The following is a 22401-nucleotide window of genomic DNA, read 5'->3' as shown; positions in this document are numbered from 1 at the left end:
CTTTGCTTTAAGGAGGCTGTCAGTTCACTGGATACCACTGTCATTGCTCCTGGAGGGAACAGGACGGCAGGGTCTGAGCCTGTCAGATATGCTGAGGTAGGAAGGGTTAGTGCAGCCGTGTTAGTCTGTATTCGCAAAAAGAAAAGGAGTACTTGTGGCACCTTAGAGACTAACAAATTTATTTGAGCATAAGCTTTCGTGAGCTACAGCTCACTTCATCGGATGCATTCAGTGGAAAATACAGTGGGGAGATTTATATACATAGAGAACATGAAACAATGGGTGTTACCATACACACTGTAACCAGAGTGATCACTTAAGGTGAGCTATTACCAGCAGGAGAGCGGGGTGGGGGGGGACCTTTTGAAGTGATAATCAAGGTGGGCCATTTCCAGCAGTTGACAAGAACGTCTTGACAAGAACAGTGGGGGGTGGGGGGGGATAAACATGGGAAATAGTTTTACTTTATGTAATGACCCATCCACTCCCAGTCTTTATTCAAGCCTAAGTTAATTGTATCCAGTTTGCAAATTAATTCCAATTCAGCAATTGGAGTCTGTTTTTGAAGTTTTTTTGAAGTTTTCATTACACAAAGTAAAACTATTTCCCCAAGTTTATCCCCCCGCCACACCCCACTGTTCCTCAGACGTTCTTGTCAACTGCTGCAAATGGCCCACCTTGATTATCACTACAAAAGGTCCCCCCCACCCCGCTCTCCTGCTGATAATAGCTCCCCTTAAGTGATCACTCTGGTTACAGTGTGTATGGTAACACCCATTGTTTCATGTTCTCTATGTATATAAATCTCCCCACTGTATTTTCCACTGAATGCATCCGATGAAGTGAGCTGTAGCTCACGAAAGCTTATGCTCAAATAAATTTGTTAGTCTCTAAGGTGCCACAAGTACTTCTTTTCTTTTTACCAGGGGACTGCAGCCCAGGGCCCAGACTGAGAGTGGGAGAATCGAGTGATTCCACCCTGTGAGAGGTAATGAATTTGGGCTTGAGACCTGAGAGGGGCATGCACTTGACAAGACTAGGAGGGATCAGAGGTGCAGTTTGCTCAGTAACTCTGACAACAGTAAGCAACCTGCTTTTCTTTGGCTTCCCTTTGTACCTCTGTTTCCTCACCTGTAAAGTAGTATTGTCCGTTTGCTAAGCAGTAGCAGAGTTTTCGGGCCTTGCAGGCAAGTTTCTCATGTGGAGCAGCGGAAAGCAGTGATGTGGAGTTAGGTATTTTCTTAGCGTAATTTCTTTATTTACACAATATACACTGGGCTGGGGTGGTATCAAATGGCACATAGACAACTCCCTTCCCGCAGAAACTTCATGTAAAGCACCTCTGTCCTGTCCCTATAAGCAGATGTGTTAGGCCTCCCTTTCTCACCAGGACCTCACTCCAGTCTCACTGCTTCATAAACCATCTCCACTCCTTCCCAACCTAAGAAACCCCTAGTCCAAGACTGCTTACCAAGACCACATGGCCTAGAAAGGTGAGCCTGGATGTGTTCCTTGCAGCTGCTCTGCAACACAAAGAAGCCTCAAAGCTTCATTTGCCACACGCCGGGGAGTGCTCCAGTCCATACAATATCCTTAATGGCTATCTGAGTCTGGTTACTGTATGGCATCTTACTATGCAGAGTTTCCCACTCATATCAGTAGGTTTAATAATATTAATCTCCCTCATTTGGTGAGACAGGTGTGGCAATTTCCTGCCATAACATTGGAAGACCTTATTGAATTAAGTTTAAGTATCTTGGGGTTCATTGTATTAAATTAATGGTATATGTATTATTGTGGGCCGAGATTGTATGTAACCTCTCAAGGGAGCAGATGTGACAGATGTGAGATTTGGGGGTTCAAAGGATTACATTGAACAACGTGCCAGACATGAATGGACTTTTGGAACAAAAAGTGTTAAGTGATTTTCCTGGGGAATATCTAGATGAATGCAAATTCCCCACCTCTAGTTATGCAACCCCCCCCCCGCCTTTCAAAGCCTGAGAAGGGGGCCATTGCCTGCTGATCAGCTGTTACATAAGGCCAAGATCAAAGGCCCAAGCTGTATAAAGGAAAGACCGAACTATTCATGGTTGTTCTGGTTCTGAATCTGAGACAGTTATGAACTTTTAACTACGGGGAAAACCCAGATATGGGTTTTGAAGGACTGACACCTACCAGAGCCCAAGGCTGGAGCTTGGTGATCTCTGGTAAGCTTTTTAGCATGCATGTAGGTTCTGCTATTGTTTTTAATGTTTTCTCTCTAATGCTGTCACCTTAAGCATAAATGTGCTTGCTTATAACTGGACAATTATGCTGTTCATAACTTCTGGAGAGAAAGCAAAGCAAAGATGCTAGTCTTTTGGGTGCTGTGGCTTGCTGGGGATATCACCATGTAGGCAGGACACTATGGACTAGATAAACCCCTTTCAGAAGGGAGAGAGAAACATGGATCTCTGCCCAAGAGAGGTGATGGCTGAGGAGCCAGGAGCCTAGAGTGGGTACCTTGAGGGACCAAGGAAGGAGAGTACAGGTGCAGTTGCCCTGATCTGTGACACTTGGATGTTGTGAGGTTTAAGTATGTAGTCTGGAAATGAAAAGTCCTGTAGAAGTACTATATATTATAGTGTTAATGTATTTGATGTATTTCCCTGCAAAAATTAGAAAGGTTTTCCCCTCTACTCAGCATGTTTGCAAGTTGAAAATCAAAAGTATATTTTTATTTCATCCATTATTTTTGCAACAGTGAAATGCTTTTTGCTGGATAGATGGTCATCAAATGGGGTCAGTTTGTATATCCTATTGAGTCAGTTAAGAGTCATGAGTTTCAATTTCCTGACTTTCATTTGGGTCAGGTAATTCTGGCAGAGTGCAAGTGAGTTTTTAAATCCTGATGTGTCAGGAAAAGAGAGAGGTCCAGTTCTTACACTGGTTTTCTCCTGGGCTCAAATAGATTGACCTTGCTTCACTGAGCTGGCTCACATTTTTATATTAACAGGAGATTTTTGGCAATCTTCCAGCGTGGATATCTTGTAAATGAACCTGTCTCATCTATACTAGCAAGTGTCGCAGCAAATGATTAATGTAGTGTGAGAAGTAATAGAAGTTATTTTCTTTATAAAATGTTAAAGACTTTTTCCCTTGGATTTTAAAATCACTAATTACCAGTAAAAATATTCTCCTGTATTTTAATATTTAATAGTGGTACACTTAATTATTACATAAATTAATGCACTTTCTGCTCCACTGCTCTTTAGTTTTATGAATAATTCTTGGCTCAGATTTTTGAGTGCTTGGGGTTGACAATACTGACTGATTCTGCTAGGTCAGGACCCCTCTTTGGAGGAAGGACAGGATTTGCTCCTTAGTAAATAAATCTTGTTACCATACATAAAACACTCTGGCCTGTCATCTGAAAGTCAGTGCCCCCTTCAAGATGATAAATCTGAAACCTGCTGAAAGCAAGTGTAAATACTGTGATTTGTCATTTAGAAATTGGCACTAATCTCAGATAGGACTTCCTGTTCAAAAAGACTTCCTATTTATTTCTCAGGCTAAATCTGCAAAGTAACCAACTGGACTGCTTGGTTTTCTCCCTGACTCTTTGTAAGAAAATGTTTTCACATTTGGAATGTCTTTTCCTTTCAAAGTCCAAATGCTAACGAAAGTGAATATCGCTATCAGTCGGGGTGGCCAGAGTTCAGCACACAGTTTTCTGCAACATGGCCTGTGTTTGCCTCCATCTGTGAAGGGATGCTGCATGCTGCGATCTGTAGTTTTCATAGGTTGAACTTCACAGATAGTTTAAAGATGGTGGTGTCCACAATCTGCCTTATTTTATGCACATTAGCAGCAGTCTTTGGACTCCTGGCAAGTTGTCAGATTGGCCCTTAATTCACAAAATATGGGTACTACCTTTTTGGTTATAATTCCTGCCTTTTGGAGCATCTCCTGCTCCATGACAGCACAGTCATTATATTGTATATTGGTTTAATTAATGGTGAGGATTGCCATGTCTGTGCTGCTTGCATCAAAGTACGAAAACAACACCAAGTCTCTTCTTGATACAAATCAACTCAGCCAAATTTAGGGCTCTTTATTTTGCTTTCATTTTACATCAACAATAGCATAATATCAGTTTTATGTAGTATTGTTTACATTAGAGTCGAGGATGGAGATTTATGTTTTGTTAATTCCAGTTTAATATCCTACGCAAGATATTGTATTTTTATTTAGCATCCAGAATATATAAGCCATGTGCATAGGAATATTTCTTTGCCCAGTTTACTTTGAGTATAATGTCTTTTGACTTTATTTAAGAAAAAGATCCATTGACCAAGAGCAGTTGCTGCCTTTTTTTATAGTTGAGTGTTAAACCTTAATTCATATAGAAATCTGTGAAATGTAAAGTAGAAGCAGCTCTCTTTGTATCTGTCCTGTAGATGTCATACTGATAGGTCATGGTTTATACTTTGTAGTAGACTGGAAAAGAGAGATGTTTATTTTAGGGCTATCTGAGGGGGTATATTAATCTGTTTTATTGTATTTACCTGTAGTGCTTAAATTGTCCAAACAGTAATGCTTATTTGTGTAAAGAGAAAAGGGGTACTTGTGGCACCTTAGAGACTAACAAATTTATTTGAGCATAAGCTTTCGTGAGCTACAGCTCACTTCATCGGATGCATTCAGTGGAAAATACAGTGGTGAGATTTATATACATAAAGAACATGAAACAATGGGTGTTACCATACACACTGTAACCAGAGTGATCACTTAAGGTGAGCTATTACCAGCAGGCGAGCCGGGGGCGGGGGTTGGGGGGGACAGGAAAACCTTTTGTAGTGATAATCAAGGTGGGCCATTTGCAGCAGTTGACAAGAACGTCTGAGGAACAGTGGGGGGTGGGGTGGGGGGGGAGGGGGAATAAACATGGGGAAATAGTTTTACTTTGGGTAATGACCCATCCACTCCCAGTCTTTATTCAAGTCTAAGTTAATTGTATCCAGTTTGCAAATTAATTCCAATTCAGCAGTCTCTCGTTGGAGTCTGTTTCTGAAGTTTTTTTGTTGAAGAATTGCAACTTTTAGGTCTGTAATCGAGTGACCAAAGAGATTGAAGTGTTCTCCGACTGGTTTTTGAATGTTCTAATTCTTGACGTCTGATTTGTGTCCATTTATTCTTTTACGTAGACACTGTCCAGTTTGACCAATGTACAACCGCTTATTTGTGTGTGAACTACTCTAGAATACCCTCAGGTTGCATACATTAGTAGCTTTCATTTAACGAAAACTAATTGTAGAACTTAAAAAAAAATCCATTTTTTTTTAAATTTTCAGGTGCTGCAAAAAAAGATAAATATTTGCTAATCTTATTATTTCTCTTAAAAAACCATTCAGTCTCCCCACCACCACCTTATTTTCTAGATACTTTTGCTAATTGGATTATTAGATCTTAGGATGTATATGGAGGAGAACTTAAATACATTTATATAGCAATATATTTTGAAATGTTTTGCTATTAGCTTCATTGGGGCCAGGATTTCACCCTATATCATCATCTGTGTTTAGAAAGCACTGAGCACACTCTGAGTGTTACCTCAATCTAAACAACAATGCTAATTATTAAACACTGATATAGCCAAATTCTTCTCTGTTACATGGGTGCAACAAAATTGACTTCAGTGTGTTCATATGCATAGATGAGAAGGGAAGTTGGCCCATAATAAATCCTCAAGGGGGATTTCACCAAATTGGGTGTTGTGTGGTAGTTCTACTTTTTGTTTATGTGATCTAAAGCAATCACATTCTCATTAGGAGCTATAGAAATCACTATTAACCAATGCTAACCAAAAGAAAAAGCCCACAGTCTTTTTTAAACTAGTGAGTTTTTGTTCTATTTTTTAACTATAGAAACATTGTGCATCATCTGGGGTATACTTGCTGGCATGTGAAGAGCAACAGTCTATGTTGCTCTGCCCATCAAAATTAAAGCTAAATGATGATGGAGCTGCAAAAGTAAATCAGCTAGTGATTAAGCTAAAGAAAATGATGATGATCTTGTAATAGAAATCGTAAACAGCAAACAAGAAACTGCCTGTAACCACGGTCACCTTTGCTTCATATCCAAAGTGTTGTGCTGCCAGTGTCCTGTTTGGCCAGGTAAAATTTAACTGAGTAGGTCTTCTCTCTGATGAATGACATCTCCAGCAACTTTCTCGACTATTACGATCAGTTGAAAGCTGAATTCAACCACTCTCTTATTGAGTGAAATTCACCATTTGCAAAGGGTCCATTCAAGATTTATGCACCACTTAAAGCTGACTTACGGCCTCAGAATAGGGTTTATGTTGGATTTATGTGGTCACATAGGTTTTGAAATGGTCCATAACATGGGTAAATGTGCTCACTAAACCAAGCCATGCATCAATAGTACATAACACAGATGTTCTGTGAGCTGCACTGGTTACATATGGGTTTCCTGGTGCCGTTCAATGTTTTGGCTTTGATTTTTAGTGCTGTAACTTGTTTGGGACGAGATGAATGGATTTTAAGACTGGAGGGAACTGTTATGATAATCTACTCTGACCTCCTTCATAAAATGAGACTTAGAATGTCATCAAATGTTTCCTGCATCAAGCCCATTACTTCTGGATGAGCTAGAGCATATTTTTCTAAAAATTATATCCAATCTTTATTTAAAGACCATAGGTAATCGCCTGCTTCAAGACCATAGGTAATAGCGTACTTCTCTCCTCATGGTCAACTCTCACAGTAGCTATCAATGGAGGCAGTTAAGCTGAAGCTGCTTTGAATTAATTGAGAGGGAGCTGCTGGCTGGACAGTCTGTCTGGAATCTACCACCCAGCTGACCTGCCAGAACCCAGGTTGGTTAGTCTCCTCTAGTTTATTTACCAAAAAATGCAGCTTCAGCTGACTGAAACTATTGGAGAATTTGACCTGCTAGCTTTGGCCATTGAAAAGTTTTCCAGACCAGCACATGGGTCTGTCTGTTCCTTTGTAACCTTTAGTCCAGTGCTTAGAACACTTGCATAGGATGTGGGAGACTCAGGTTTGAACCTGCATTCGGGAGCAGAAACTTGAACTCAGATCTCCCTCCCAAGTGAGCATCCAAATCACCAGGCTACAGGTTATTGTGGGATGGATGGTTCTCAATTTCCACTTTTTATTAATTCCTAAATATTTATTGGGCCAAAGGGGGAGAGAGTGGGAATGACTCTCACTTGGTGGTTAAGACACTCACCTGGGAGGTGGGAGATGTGGATTCACTTTGCTGGTTGACCCAACAAAATGAATTATTCACCAACCTCTACTTGTGACATACTGCAAAATCTGTGTTTGTCTTTTGTGCATTTTGGGGGAAGTGGGTTGAGGACTGAAAGGGGTTTGTTAACATGCCTGGTGTAAGTCTAACCCCCTGCCAAGTTGCAGGATGTGAATACTTAGATAAGTTAGATGTATTCAAGTTGGCAATTCATTCTAAGTCTTTATGGCTGGTTTCTGGTGAGTTTTTATTAGGGGAGATTGTGTAGTCCATTATGTGATATTGTGTAATCATGCCAGGACACCCAGACCACGAGATTGAGCCTTTTGGATTGAAGTAGTAAATAAATGATGTATCCCTCATTATTCTCTGCTTTATACAGATCAATTTTCACATTTAATTAATTATTGTAGCTCTTTTTTATTTGCCTTTAATTAAGTGCTTGAAGTATTTGGTTACACTTTTAGCTTTGAACAGGGTCTTCGTTTCTTCCTCCCATAATTGCCATTGTGTTATCCTTTCTAACTCTCAAGGAACATATTGCCAGCAGAGAGAAGTGGAAGCTATAACAGAAGGAGATGAAGACAATGAAGGCTGCTGCTGCTGTCAGCCAGGTCACTTGCCTCACTTGCTATCATGCAACGCAGCCTTTAACCTCCGATGGCTGACATGGGAAATAACACGAACCCAATATATACTGGAAGGATATAGCATCATTGATAACAATGCTGCCACAATGCTACAAGTGTTTGATCTGCGAAGAATACTCATCAGATATTACATAAAGGTACAGTATAAGTGAAGTGAGTTCTACCTACTATTCCTAGGTAGGAAATTTACAGTCTTCAAAAGACAGAGAATGAAGTTTATCTATAAGAAGTATTACATTTTAAATAGCAGGGTTTACAGTAGAACTTTGCTAATTTGCACTGATTGGGAGACCCATTGTAAATTAGTGAAGAGTGTGATTGTTAGGTAAATGAACAGTACAGTGAGAATCAAGACTACTGAATCACTTTGTTCATTTATTTTGACTTTTATATAAAACACAAATGGGAATTTCTTAAACAATTTTATATACAGTCCACATATAATCTTGCACTGATTTAACTAAGCAGACACTCATATTTCAAGTTAAAAGTGGTTAGTTTAAACCTGTTCCTAATTGACTTAAGCTAAACTGAAATATGCTGTTTTTAAATTGAAATAAGAATGTCTGCATAGCCATTTGCACCAGTTCAACTATTTTTTTAAAACCATACCTAAACTTAAACTTGTGTGCAACTCTCAGTACATTAGAATCTTCATGCTTGGCTTAACTTTTAAGGCTCAGTGAAATCTGTAAAACAAGCCTAGTTAGACTCAAATTGGTTCATTAGTTTTAAAGTACTGAACAGCTGTATTTGGCAAGTTACATTTTTTTCTTTAGCTCTCTAAACTATAGAAGAATTTAAGAGTGGTAGCCATGTTAGTCTGTATCAGCAAAAACAACGAGGAGTCCTTGTGGCACCTTAGAGACTAACAAATTTATTTGGGCATAAGCTTTCCTGGGCTAGAACCCACTTCATCAGATGCATAGAGTGGAAAATACAGTAGCAGGTGTGTATGTATATATATTGGCCAAACTGGACAATCTCTACACAAAAGAATACTGCGTATTCGCAGTATTCTTTTGTGTAGAGACTGTCCAGTTTGGCCAGTGTACATGGGCAACAAACCCCGATGCCAACTCTGTCTGGTACCCAGAAGTCACCTACTACAAAACAGGCCCAATAAAGAAAGTAACAGAATGCCACTAGCCATCACCTACAGCCCCCAACTAAAACCTCTCCAGCGCATCATCAAGGATCTACAACCTATCCTGAAGGACAATTCCTCACTCTCACAGACCTAGGGAGACAGGCCAGTCCTCGCTTACAGACAGCCCCCAAACCTGAAGCAAATACTCACCACACAACAAAAACACTAACCCAGGAACCAAACCCTGCAACAAACCTCGGTGCCAACTCTGTCCACATATCTATTCGAGGGACACCATCATAGGACCTAACCACATCAGCCGCACCATCAGGGGCTCGTTCACCTGCACATCTACCAAGGTGATATATGCCATCATGTGCCAGCAATGCCCCTCTGCCATGTACATTGGCCAAACTGGACAGTCTCTACGCAAAAGAATAAATGGACACAAATCTGACATCAGGAATTATAACATTCAAAAACCAGTAGGAGAACATTTCAATCTCCCTGGTCACTCAATAACAGACTTAAAAGTGGCAATTCTTCAACAAAAAAACTTCAAAAACAGACTCCAACGAGAAACTGCAGAACTGCAATTAATTTGCAAACTGGACACCATCAAATTAGGCCTGAATAAAGACTGGGAGTGGATGGGTCATTACAAAAACTAATTTCCCTCTACTGTTACTTACACCTTCTTGTCAACTGTTTGAAATGGGCCACCCTCATTACCACTACAAAAGCGATTTTTCCTCCCTTGGTATTCTGCTGTTAATTGAATTGTCTCATTAGCACTGACCCCCCGACTTGGTAAGGCAACTCCCATCTTTTCATGTACTGTGTATATATACCTGCTACTATATTTTCCACTCCATGCATCTGATGAAGTGGGCTGTAGCCCACGAAAGCTTATTCCCAAATAAATTTGTTAGTCTCTAAGGTGTCACAAGGATTCCTCGTTGTTGTTTTTTGGAAGAATTTAAGGAGTTGATAATATGAGGTCATCAGAAGAAGTCAGAGGAGGCAGAGTTTAACAGAAAGGTAATTTGGTAGTTTAGAGCATCCAACCTATGGGTGTTCACAGGGGAGCTAGCATGTAGCAGGACTAAAAGATATGCAGTAGTGAGGTATGTGAGTGGTTGTGTTTCCAGTAGGCTTCAGGTTCTGTGGTGTTCACAGCATATCATTTGGCAGGTGTTAGAATCTGTTCAATATTTTGCTTTGATTTAACTCTTGGTTTGTCAAAATTGAAGTGCCATTTACATTGCACCAGATTTCTTAGAAAACATCCTTTGTTCCACTGTGAAACAAAAACAAAATTTGAAACCTCTGAATTTGCCATGAAATGGAATAGCCCACCAGTCAGCTCTTGTGTTAAGCATAAGTATTAAAGAGATCCCATTTTTCTTCTTATTATACAATCAATAGGCAGCAAAAACAAAATTATTATTGCAGAGGGAAGACAGCAATTAAAAGAGGGTTTTTCAGAGCTATATTCTACACTCTTGCAAGTTCTTATTTAATAGTTAAATTGATGGATGTGTTCTTGTTGAAGAAATGGGGAAACTGCACCCTCAGAAATCTGAAAGTTCGCTTGGGAAAAAGCAAACATTTATGACCATATAAAACTGCATACTGTTTTTGAAAAATATGTATAAGCTTTTATCATCATCATCATCCTTTATGGTATACACTGTAGACACAGCCACATTTTCCAATAACTTCCCCTTGACACTATCTACACTATTCAGAGTATGATGCTTGTGATTAATATTCTTTTTAAGTTTCATTCATTTAAATTCTGTTAGTATTTAGCTGACTTCTTTCTCATTTAGACATAAATTATAACAATCACACAAAATAAAATACTCTTATGAGTCAATGATGGCAAGTAGCAAGAATATTACATAAGATTATGGATAGTCAGTGTCATCTTCTTATTCTGATTTGTTCTCTTCTGTGTTGTAAATGAGCTGTTTCTGGTTTAAACACAGGTACAATGACTAACCACTTTACATTTTGTCAACAGAGTATAATATACTTTACAGCAAGTTCACCCAAAATCTCACACTGGATAAAAGATGAATCAATCCAGAAGACACTACAGCCTTATGCCAAATGGCATTACATTGAACGTGACCTTGCAATGTTCAACATTAACATTGATGAGGACTATGTTCCATGTCTTCAAGGAATAACCAGAGCTAGCTTCTGCAGTGTTTATCTTGACTGGATTCAGTACTGTGCTGGAAAAAGAAGGGAGGTAAGTGTATGTCTTTAACACCTAGAACATTGAATTACTGAATAGTTACTCTTCTGTTGACTCAAGAATAATACAAGTATATTCATTTCTGTCTAAACTGTACAGCATAACACTGTGGGAAAATGTATGTTTTTGTACCATAGAAAAATGTTTGTAGGGAATATTATAATGAAAATATGAGTGAAAGACATTCCAAAGGGAGTGAATCTTTGAATTTTGAACAGTTTTCTTTGAATACACTTCCCCCACCATCGTTAGTTTTGTTCTCTGCAGTAACCCTGCATTTACACCTTTTCAGAAAGTATTATTTCTCTTCGTTAGGGAGAGTCCCACTCAAGGAATACCAGAGATAGGGTCAGAATGCCCAAATTATCATCATTTCAATGCTTTAGGTCCAATGCAATATATGATTGCAAATTTAGAAAAAAATACCATTCCAGTGACAAATGGGTAAAACCTTCAACTGCTAAAGAAGTATACCATTTATCCAAGAGCACAGGTCAAATCTGAGAAGTCCTGATACAAATCTGACACGTTATTGCAAAACTGTGGAAAATTACCATTCAACTCTAGAGAGCCAAGTGGGAGCTTACAGTTACCTGTTCTTACATTCTGAGCCCTCAGATAGTGGATGTTCAGCCATTCCCAACTAAAATGCATCCTTAAATTTCAGTGGGATTCTGTTGACAGCACACAGAGTAAAATAGAGTCAGAGACATGCACATTTTATTGAGTATTCTCAGATTACTGATGGCAGTGCAAATAAATCCCCAACACAGTTTTTTCACCCATCACATCATATTATTTGTGCACTTGGTATTGTTGATTTGCACGTTCCATTGCTGCCACTGTCCACAAGTCTGGCTCTTCCTTGACTCTTAATACTCCTTCTCCCGTCTGTCATGTCTGTAAACCTACCTATCACGGCTTCCACACTATTTCCCATCTAGATACGACTTTGATTCCAGTTCCATTGAATTTCTCCGCTGTGTCTTCATCTGCTTCTGCTTTCACCTTGACTATTATTTTTAAATCTCTACCTGGACTTTCTGTACTCTCTCTCACAGAACTTATTTCTTTCTCTATTCTTCTGTCTGCTTTCTGCACTCGTTTAGCGCCTACACTGCCAAGTGCTGAGCATCTGTTGGGAGGTGCTAAGCTCTTGAGTTGAAGGGACATTCATCACCTCCCAAGAGAGATGCTCAGTCCTTCGCAGGGTTGGGCCCTTTGACCCTGCCTCCTCTCCCTTTTGTAATGCAAGGACATTCTCCTCTATTTCTTGACGTCTGGAACAACTTTCCTGAATTTCTCTGCTTCATCAATACTCCACCTCTCTTTAAATATTTATATCTTGGAATATTTCTGCTCTCCATCTTAACTTGTTTCTCCCTCCCTTATTGTTAAGTGCTTTAATTATTTTCTCCATACAGTTGTTGAGATTTTCAAAGTTTATTGATTTATAATGCAGTTTTCATTGAAGTTCATGGGACCTGGGCATCCAAATCCTCTTGGTGGCCTTGGAAACCGTACCAAATGTCTCTACACAACTGTTCTCTGCAATTTGCGTCTCTCTTGTATTTTTTAATACTGTGAAACATGTTGTGAAACAGTTTGTGTGGAAGATGCTGTATAAAATAGAGCTGCACTGCACCGCACAGCTCTGAAGATCAGTGTACTTTATAGAGGGAGTTGCAAAATGTTTGCCTCAGTTTCAGGAACAAGGTAAGGACAACAAGAAGAATTCATCAATGTATGGGCTGAAGCAGAGCAAAATTTAAACTCCTGGTATGTAATTTCCCTCCTGTTTGATGTCAAGCTTTTTGGAAGAGTTGTAGAAAAGGGTCTGCTGAGGTGGTGAATGTAAAGCAAATGGTTGATCACTTGTCGAAATATGATGTCATTGTCATCATTGATATAACTGATGATGTCAGTCAGTAAAGGCCCAATCTTACAGATTGTCTCAGAGCCAGATTGTGCTTTTAAGATCTGAACACAGAGTATGGATTTCAGACACATCCTGCTTCCCATGTGGAAACAGATGTATTCATTCCTCAGTGATGCTCATCAGCCTCTTTCCAAGACTCTGATCACTAAAGCACAAACCCTGGGATCCAGCCAACTCATATTAAAACTTCTTGTTTCCAGCCATTACTCTAAATGAGCTTTCATTTGTTTAGCAGCAGACCCTCAGTCATGATGATCATCCTTCCTATTCTGTTTAATTGCACAGCAGAGTGCTTTGTTTGGGTATAGTTACATGACAGCATAAGTCTTATGAATTTAGTCATGCGTTGATCTGTTTTAATTATAGGATTGTCGTAACACTTTTTTATAAGGTTGCATGTAGAACTAACACACTGTCCTTAAACCTTTGCAGCATCTGGATAGTGATGAGGATTCTCCTTTAGTAACTCTTTCCTTTGCCCTGTGTATTCTGGGTAGAAGAGCTTTGGGAACAGCAGCCCACAATATGGCCATCAGGTAATTTCTAGAAATGTAGTAAAAGTTTTCCAGGGACTCAGGAGTTTCCTTGTCTTAAAATGAGAAGATGTTTGGCTCTTTCACATATTATGAAAGCTAAAAGATCATTAGAGACAAGGGCTATTTTATCCATAAATTAATTTTAAACTCTGTCCTTGACCACCTTTTGTCTCTGTAACATGTACATAATGAATATTACGGGTTTTTTATTTAACAAAATAAAATCATACATGGCAGAGTAATTATTCATTTTCGGTTGAATCTTGACGTGAGATACTGCAATGATGACCTTCTCAAAAGGGCAAGAAGCTGCTAAATTGTCTGGCAGTTGACCTGTCAGTAGAGGGTTGCAGCGAGACATGGATTCATAGGCTAAATAATAAATCTGTAGGCTTCCTAGGTTCAACAGAGCTGTGTTCCCTTTTGTTGTGCAATAGGATGACTTGATGGAGCTTTGTGGAGCTTTCCTCAGTCTCCAGCTTCAGAGCATGCACCTCAGGTCATTCTTCTCCACTTCTATATGTTGTTTCAAAACACTTCTCTTTGAGAGATGTGTTCAGTTTTCATTATGCTTGGCCCAGGTATAGGACTCTCTTCATCTCCCACCTTCACTAGTGAATCTGGTTTATTTGGCTCTTGATAGTTTGTGTTTTATGATGTCTTAATTATTGTTGTTTAGCCTGAGCAGCTCGGAAATATAAAGGGTGCTTTATAAATAAAATTATTGCTACTTCAACGGGGTGTGGGGTTTGAGCTGATTCTATCCGTATCAAGGATATTTGAATCACCCAGGGAAACAAGTCACAGCCTCTGCTCTAGATACCAGTGTTGCATGATTAGGAGAGTGGTGTTGCTTGCTAAATGGATACAGTTGCCTGGAAAAGTAGTAGGATCATTGATTTCTAAAGGAATGTCTTGGATTTATGGGGACTAAATGGACACAAAGCCAATGACAAAAGGTCCACACCCTTTACACTTCTTAGACTTAGAAGATATTTGAATGGAGTGAGCAAGGGACCACTTAAATATCAGAAAGGCATCCCCTCAGACAAAGGAAACCTAGTCTTAGAGCTCCAAAAAAATCTCATTTAGAGTAAATTCAGCATTAGGGCAATGACTTATAAGTATCCCCTAGGTAGCAGATTGTAGGCAAGCAGTGTGCTCTCGGGGGAAAAAAAAATTTAAGCTGAGACTACTGATGATGTACACCACGTTCATTCTGCTCTTATCTCATCCTTCCCATTGGTCTGTTTTTGTCCACTTGTTGAATCCTATCAGAAATGTAAAGAGACAAGGTGGGTGAGGTAATAGCTTTTATTGGACCAACTTGTGTTGGGAAGAGGCACAAGTTTTTGAGCTCACACAGAGCTCTTCTTCGGGTCTAGGAAACATACTCTCATGAACAGAAGTTGGTCCAAATAAAAGATATTACCTCACCCACCTTGCCTCTCTAATATCCTGGGACTGACATGGCTACAACAACACTGCATAAACTTAGATAGTAAGCTGTCTGAGACAAGGACTGTCTGTATACTTCTTTCTGTATACTGCCTAGCACAACAAGGCCCTGACCCTTGGCTGGGGCCCTTAGGCTCTACTGGAATGCACACAATACATTACCACTTGTGAAGGTCTGGGAATATAAGACCTACAGATAGCAAGACAAAGGCAAAAGGTTGGTGCTGAAACAAATTGACACGTTAAATATTGACAATCATTGGAGCTGGTGGTACTAATATAAGACTATATCTACACTAGTGTGTTTGTCCTGTAACTTGATCTAATTCCATCCGTTTTGCAGTATTTTTTTTTGCCCCCATCACCATAGTATCTAAATGTCTCACAGGCTTTAATGTATTTTTCCCTCACAACTGCGCTGTAAGGTGGGCAATGCTATTATCCCCATTTTACAGATGGGGAACTGAGGCACAGAGAGGTTAAATTACTTGACCAGGGTCACACAGGAAGTCTATGGCAATTGCTAATTAACTCAAGGTAGCTAACAGGATTGTAAAGTCTACTGTAGAACCTCTACAATGTGTGTTTCTGCTTGTGGTTCACCCTGCCATGAGTCTTGATGAACCACAAAGAGGAACAAGCATTTGTGGAAAGCCTACTCGAATTCACAAGTTTTTTCTGAATATCTATACTAACATTTACAGTTAATTTGTGCTAATTGGCAATCAATTAGCTCAAGTTACAGCATGACCAAAAACTCTTCTGTAGACTCACCCTAAGGCTATGTCTATAGGGAGATACTGAGGAAATTTAAGGTGAATCAACTAAAGATGTGAAGTTCAGTGTGCATAAATTAAAGTCCATTAAACCACGGCTATGTCTACACTACACAGCTTTTAGTTACATGGCTGTGTCGCTACAGCCATGCTGCTAGAAGTCGTGCAGTCTAGCCACACACCAGCAACTTGTATTACTTTGAAAGCATTTTATGTTATAAGCCTGTCCCTTCTCAAGACAAAGCAATACTTTAAATATTTGTTTTAGCTTTCTCATCTTTATTTGAGATGTCTATAAAGTCTGCTTTTATGTCTTCCTCTTTGAGCCAATGACTCAAAACATTCATGGCCCACATTGCTTATTTCTCAGTGTGTTGCTTTTCCCTGCTTTCTTGAGAGGTTTTTTTCTCGTTTCTATTAACAGCTGCATGCTCCCTTGCTTCTTTATTTTGGATCAGGTTGACTTTTTTTCTTTTTGCTTTTAACCACTCAAATTAATGTGATTTTTAGTAAGCGAGCAATATTCCAGTCTCTCCCAAAGTTACACTATTTTCTCTGCGAATCTAATTTTAGAATATGTGGACTTTGTGGAAAAACTGATGTGCACAGATGAGATTTTCAGGGAAAAGATTAAAGCGGTCTTGGTCTGTGCCTACCAATAGATATACCACAGTGATGAGGGCATTAGAAATGCATATATAGATACCAGTAAAGCTGCCTAAAAGCATTGCTCCAGAGCTGTTACCCTCAGGGACCGAACTCTCCATTACTGTGCATCAGCACTCTAGCAAAGGCAGCTACATTTAATCAGCCTGGATGGTTAGTAGATAGATGGAGTGGCTGCCAATAATATCTTTGCTACTGCAAATAGATAATTTTATCTCAGTCTTCCCTAAGTTTAATATAGAGAGAATACTGCAGGTAAGGTTCATTACCTGCAAAGGCTTTTGTACACATTTTAATTGTGACCACTGGAGGTAGGTACTAGGTACTCACACACACAGAAGCATTACCAGCTAATTGGATGTCTCTTTTCCTGAGCCTACTTCATACTTAACAATACCTTTCTTGGGAGGTGGGAGAAGCATATACATGAGATATGAAGTAGCCACGTGGTTGTACAACTATATCAGTATTATGATGATTTTGTTGTCCTCTTATAGATATTTTGGTACCTCCAATTAAGTTTTTCATTTTAGTAAGATTGTACTAATGAGCTGACCAGTGTTGTGGACAATAGTACCTTGCAAGGGTATGTGTTAACAAAAAAAAAAGGGCTTAAAGTGAGACATAAGATAGTTTTGCCAATATCTTCTTTGCTACCACCTCACAAGACACATCCCTAGAAACCTTTCACTTAGCCTATCTTTTTAATTCATAAATCTTATAATAAACTCAGAATCTCTCAGAATAGATTTTTTAAACAATGAAGCCTACTACCAAAATCCAGGCTATGGAGTGACTCATCTGGAACAAATGTCTTAGGGCCATGTTGAAATAATATATCTCTGTCTTTGAGGGTCCTTTTTAAAAAGAAGCACATAGAGATGAACTGAAGAAAAAGGTCAGAATAAAGTATATATGGCTGTTATAGGGACTCTGAGAAAAACAACGCTAAAGTTGGTACCAAGGTGGGAATATTTCCCTGTTGACATCAAGGCTGTTACCAACAAAGAAAACTACAGATCCACTCTCTTCTGCACCAAGCATAGTTCTTATCATATTTATCATGTTTACCACTTGAAACACTGTCACAAGTTGTTAGGAACACAAAGAAGCCAGAATTCAATGGAACTCGTATAGTAATATACCCAGATTATACTGGCATTGTATTAGTGTTGAGACTTTTTGTCTACTCAAAGGAACAATGTTGAGGACTTGGATTGTATTGCAGTGCTGTATTAAAACAAACTGAGGGAAGAGAAGGTAGGACAAGTATGCATTTGATACTGGAAGACACAGATAAACTCTTTGCCATGGGAAAGGCAAAAATTCAGCCCTTTTCCATGGAAGGACGTCAGGGCATATTGCCGATCTTATTGGATTAATGTTTTTTATTTTTTAAATTAGTTTGGGTTTGGTGCACAGATTACATTCAAATGGGTAATAGTTGGTAAACCTAGACCAAGATATGTGTTAGTGGTGTATAAAATGACTAAAGGGACTTAGCCCCAATTTGTAAGAGGTCAGGACCACTGAAACATTCTCTGCCATGTCCAAATGCTAAAAGATTATGTATGGGCTTTCTTTGACTTAGATACAATCATAGGTAGGGTGTTCAGAAATAACTTGGGACCTCCACTTGTACTTTCCTTTGTGCTATACAATAACACAGTGGAAACTTCCCCTTCTGTGATCCCTGTCTACATACTTTCTAGAGGTTCTCTATGAATTCCCATTAGGAAAACCTGAGATGTAACAGGTAGTCAGGATTGTAGAGTGCTAGCTTTTTCTATTCAGTAGATCTCATGGGAGGAGGCACAGAATTCTGACAGATGTGAATGAATCAGTAGAGAATCTGTGAAGCTAATGTATATACTCTTTGGGCTATATTCTAATCTCTGTTACACTGGTGTAAATCTGAAGTAATTCCATTGATTGCACCAAAATTACTTTGGATTTACACTAATGTAAATGGCCCTTTATGTGACTTAGGGAGTGCTGAGCATGCTGGTACTTAACAAAAAATAATAATGCAAAAGTAGTGTTCAAAAAGCTGTGTTGAGCTGCACACGCTTACATCAAAATGGAAGTTTGCACAGTGGATGTAAACTATCAGTTTACACTCATTTACACAAGATTTTTGTCCAATCTATAATCAGTAAATGTTATTGTGTAAACCAAGATTTTAAATCTTCTTATATAATGTATGTAAATAATTTTTCAGTGTGCCTGTTCATGTAAATGTCATTACAACCCCAGCATTAATACTAGATTACACAATAAATTTAATAAATAAATAAATAAAATAATAAAATAAATAAAATAAATCCCAGAAGTCACCTACTACAGGACAGGCCTAACAAAGAAAATAAAAGAACGCCACTAGCTGTCACCTTCAGCCCCCAACTAAAACCCCTCCAACGCATTATTAAGGATCTACAACCTATCCTGAAGGATGACCCAACACTCTCACAAATCTTGGGAGACAGGCCAGTCCTTGCCTACAGACAGCCCCCCAACCTGAAGCGAATACTCCCCAACAACCACATACCACACAACAGAACCACTAGCCCAGGAACCTATCCTTGCAACAAAGCCCGTTGCCAACTGTGCCCACATATCTATTCAGGGGACACCATCACAGGGCCTAATAACATCAGCCACACTATCAGAGGCTTGTTCACCTGCACATCCACCAATGTGATATATGCCATCATGTGCCAGCAATGCCCCTCTGCCATGTACATTGGTCACACTGGACAGTCTCTACGTAAAAGAATAAATGGACACAAATCAGATGTCAAGAATTATAACATTCATAAACCAGTCGGAGAACACTTCAGTCTCTCTGGTCATGCAATCACAGACATGAAGGTCGCTATCTTACAACAAAAAAACTTCAAATCCAGAGTCCAGCGAGAAACTGCTGAATTGGAATTCATTTGCAAATTGGATACTATTAATTTGGGCTTGAATAGAGACTGGGAGTGGCTATTTCCCCTTGTTTTTTCCTACCCCACCCCCACCCCCCCAGACGTTCTGGTTAAACTTGGATTTATGCTGGAAGTGGCCCTCCTTGACTGTCATGCACATTGTGGGGAGAGTGGTCAGTTTGGATGAGCTATTGCCAGCAGGAGAGTGAGTTTGTGTGTGTGTTGGGGGGGGCGGAAGGTGAGAAAACCTGGATTTGTGCTGGAAATGGCCCAGCTTGATTATCATGCACATTGTAGGGAGAGTGGTCACTTTGGATAAGCTATTACCAGCAGGAGAGTGAGTTTGTGTGTGTGTGTTTTTTGGAAAAAAGGGGGGGGGGAGTGAGAAAACCTGTATTTGTGCTGGAAATGGCCCACCTTGATTTTCATGCACGTTGTAAGGAGAGTGGTCACTTTGGATAGGCTATTACCAGCAGGAGAGTGAGTTTGTGTGTGTGGTTTTTGGAGGGGGGTGAGGGGGTGAGAGAACCTGGATTTGTGCAGGAAATGGCCCACCTTGATTATCATACACATTGTGAAGAGAGTGGTCACTTTGGATGGGCTATTACCAGCAGGAGAGTGAGTTTGGGGGGGGGGGGGCGGAGGGTGAGAAAACCTGGATTTGTGCTGGAAATGGCCCAACTTGATGATCACTTTAGATAAGCTATTACCAGCAGGAGAGTGGGGTGGGAAGAGGTATTGTTTCATGGTCTCTGTGTATATAATGTCTTCTGCAGTTTCCACAGTATGCATCCGATGAAGTGAGCTGTAGCTCACGAAAGCTCATGCTCAAATAAATTGGTTAGTCTCTAAGGTGCCACAAGTACTCCTTTTCTTTTTGCGAATACAGACTAACACGGCTGTTACTCTGAAACCTGACAATAAATTTACTCATTAAGGAAGCAGAACGTTGCTATGCAAATCACATATGCTCTTAAATTGTATTTAGGCAGCATCTTGCACATCTCAGCAGGGTAATTTGAAGAATGACATCATATTACCATTAGTTTATTCAGGTGTAAATGTCATTTTTCATTTAGTGTAGGGGGTTTTGTGTATGAGAGTTAAAAAAAGAAAGAAATATGTTCATTAATCCTTCAAAAAGAAAAAAAGTCTACATTTTAGAATCTTTAATATAAATTTGGACTCTGGAAAAATTCCAGATATGTCAATGTCTTCCAGTAAAGAGTCCCCAAGTGTCATTGTTTTGGAGAAGTTGTGAGGACCAGATATCTGCTGAAGATTAAGAAAAACAAAACAGTATTTTGTAATCCAGAAAATAAGAAATGAGAGAGCCCTGAAATTAACTGGGTTCCTCAAACTTTGAGGGATTCTCGGGTCTGCAGAGTTCACTTTGTGCTGCATTACTCCACCCAGCTGGAGATTGCCCCGGAGAATTCCTCTGTGCAGGGGAATCTCTGGCTCCAGTAAAGCTGATGGAGGCAGCTGGCTCTGCTCCATGATCTGTGACCACCACCGCCTCCTTCCCCATCTGGGCTGCACTGCCTATCATAAGGGGGATAGGGGGAGGGGAGGGGAGGCACAATGAAGCAAGACTCCACTATGCCTTTAAAGATGTTACATGTAGATTAAAGCAGCCCCTCTGTGGCTTTGTCTGCCAAGGCTGAACAGAGCAGAATCAGGGAGCCATGATCAGCTCACTGTCAGCACACCCCTCTTTGCTATGCTCCAGCTCTGGACTAGTGCAAGGGGAGAGTTCAGTCCTAAATTTCTTTTAGTGCGTGTATCATTGTGATTTCTCTCAGTTTAACCTACTTTCTCTTGAATGAAATCTACTTTCTCTTGAATGGCTTTAAATGAGATTACCCTAAAGGACAGTGCAGGTCTAGTATAGAGGACAAGTGAAGAAAGGATAGGATAAGAAGTAGAGGATAATGTTTTTAAACTAAACAGAACAGAATAAGGGAGACACATTTTGCTATCTGTTTCATTTATGTATATTCCCATTGGGATAAATAGGAGTTGCACTTGTATAAATGATGGACGAATCTGGCCCATGATGTTTTTATAACTCTGTCTATGATACTACCAAATAATTGTTAAGTCCCTGTTGATAAAATATATTGTCTAATGGTAATACATGTAGATTTCTTTTTTTTTAAATGTGCCTAGTATGAAACTTTGAGGTTCCAGAAAGTAACGGGACAGAATTGTTGAATATTCACCATTATAACTTTTACTGTTGTTAAAACTGTAAAGTAAATTAATCCACAAAGGCTTTGTCTAAAATCTATAGGATGTGTGTATTCTGTCATAGATGTTTGGAAACAATTCCCATGAATGCAAATGGGAGTTACATATACTCATTAAAGCAAAGTAAGCCCTTAGCTAATAATATTTTAGGATCCAAAATATCCCATGCAGCTGATAGAAGTAAATGTGTCTAGCACAGCAGAAAAGATATCCCCAGTGTCAGCTAAGACATACAGATCATTGTAAAATTTAAGGGAAGCTTTCTGTATCACACAGGGGGACAGAAATCCTCATATAAATCTAGGGCTAAAGCATCCCCTCCTGCAACAAGACTGCAGGAAAAGTAACTTACTAGGGAAAGTTCATGTGGCTTCCTCTCTGGCGTTTCCTAGCTGTTGTCTCCTCAATGGGGTGGTGTTGTGGCTTTGCAAAGAGCACATTCGGAATGGTCTGTGAACTGCATGGATTCTGCTTTGGTCCTGCTTTGAGCAGGGGGTTGGACTAGATGACCTCCTGAGGTCCCTTCCAACCCTGATATTCTAGGATTCTGAGT

The 22401-nt window shown here is 39.6% G+C and overlaps 1 protein-coding gene across 1 annotated transcript in view; it reads left to right on the top strand.

The window, feature by feature from the left end:
- The window catches only part of PCNX2 (pecanex 2), a 238070-nt gene that overhangs the window by 195985 nt on the left and 19684 nt on the right, over positions 1-22401 (top strand). Inside the window, exons 26-28 of the mRNA XM_074948848.1 lie at positions 7815-8068; positions 11051-11284; positions 13662-13765. Coding sequence (XP_074804949.1) covers positions 7815-8068; positions 11051-11284; positions 13662-13765 — 592 coding nt within the window. The remainder of the gene's footprint in view (positions 1-7814; positions 8069-11050; positions 11285-13661; positions 13766-22401) is intronic.

Source organism: Natator depressus, chromosome 3 (genome assembly GCF_965152275.1).
Source record: "Natator depressus isolate rNatDep1 chromosome 3, rNatDep2.hap1, whole genome shotgun sequence".
Taxonomy (NCBI): Eukaryota; Metazoa; Chordata; order Testudines; family Cheloniidae; genus Natator; species Natator depressus.
The sequence above is the reverse complement of the archived record's forward strand: the minus strand, read 5'-3'. Positions and strand labels throughout refer to the sequence as shown.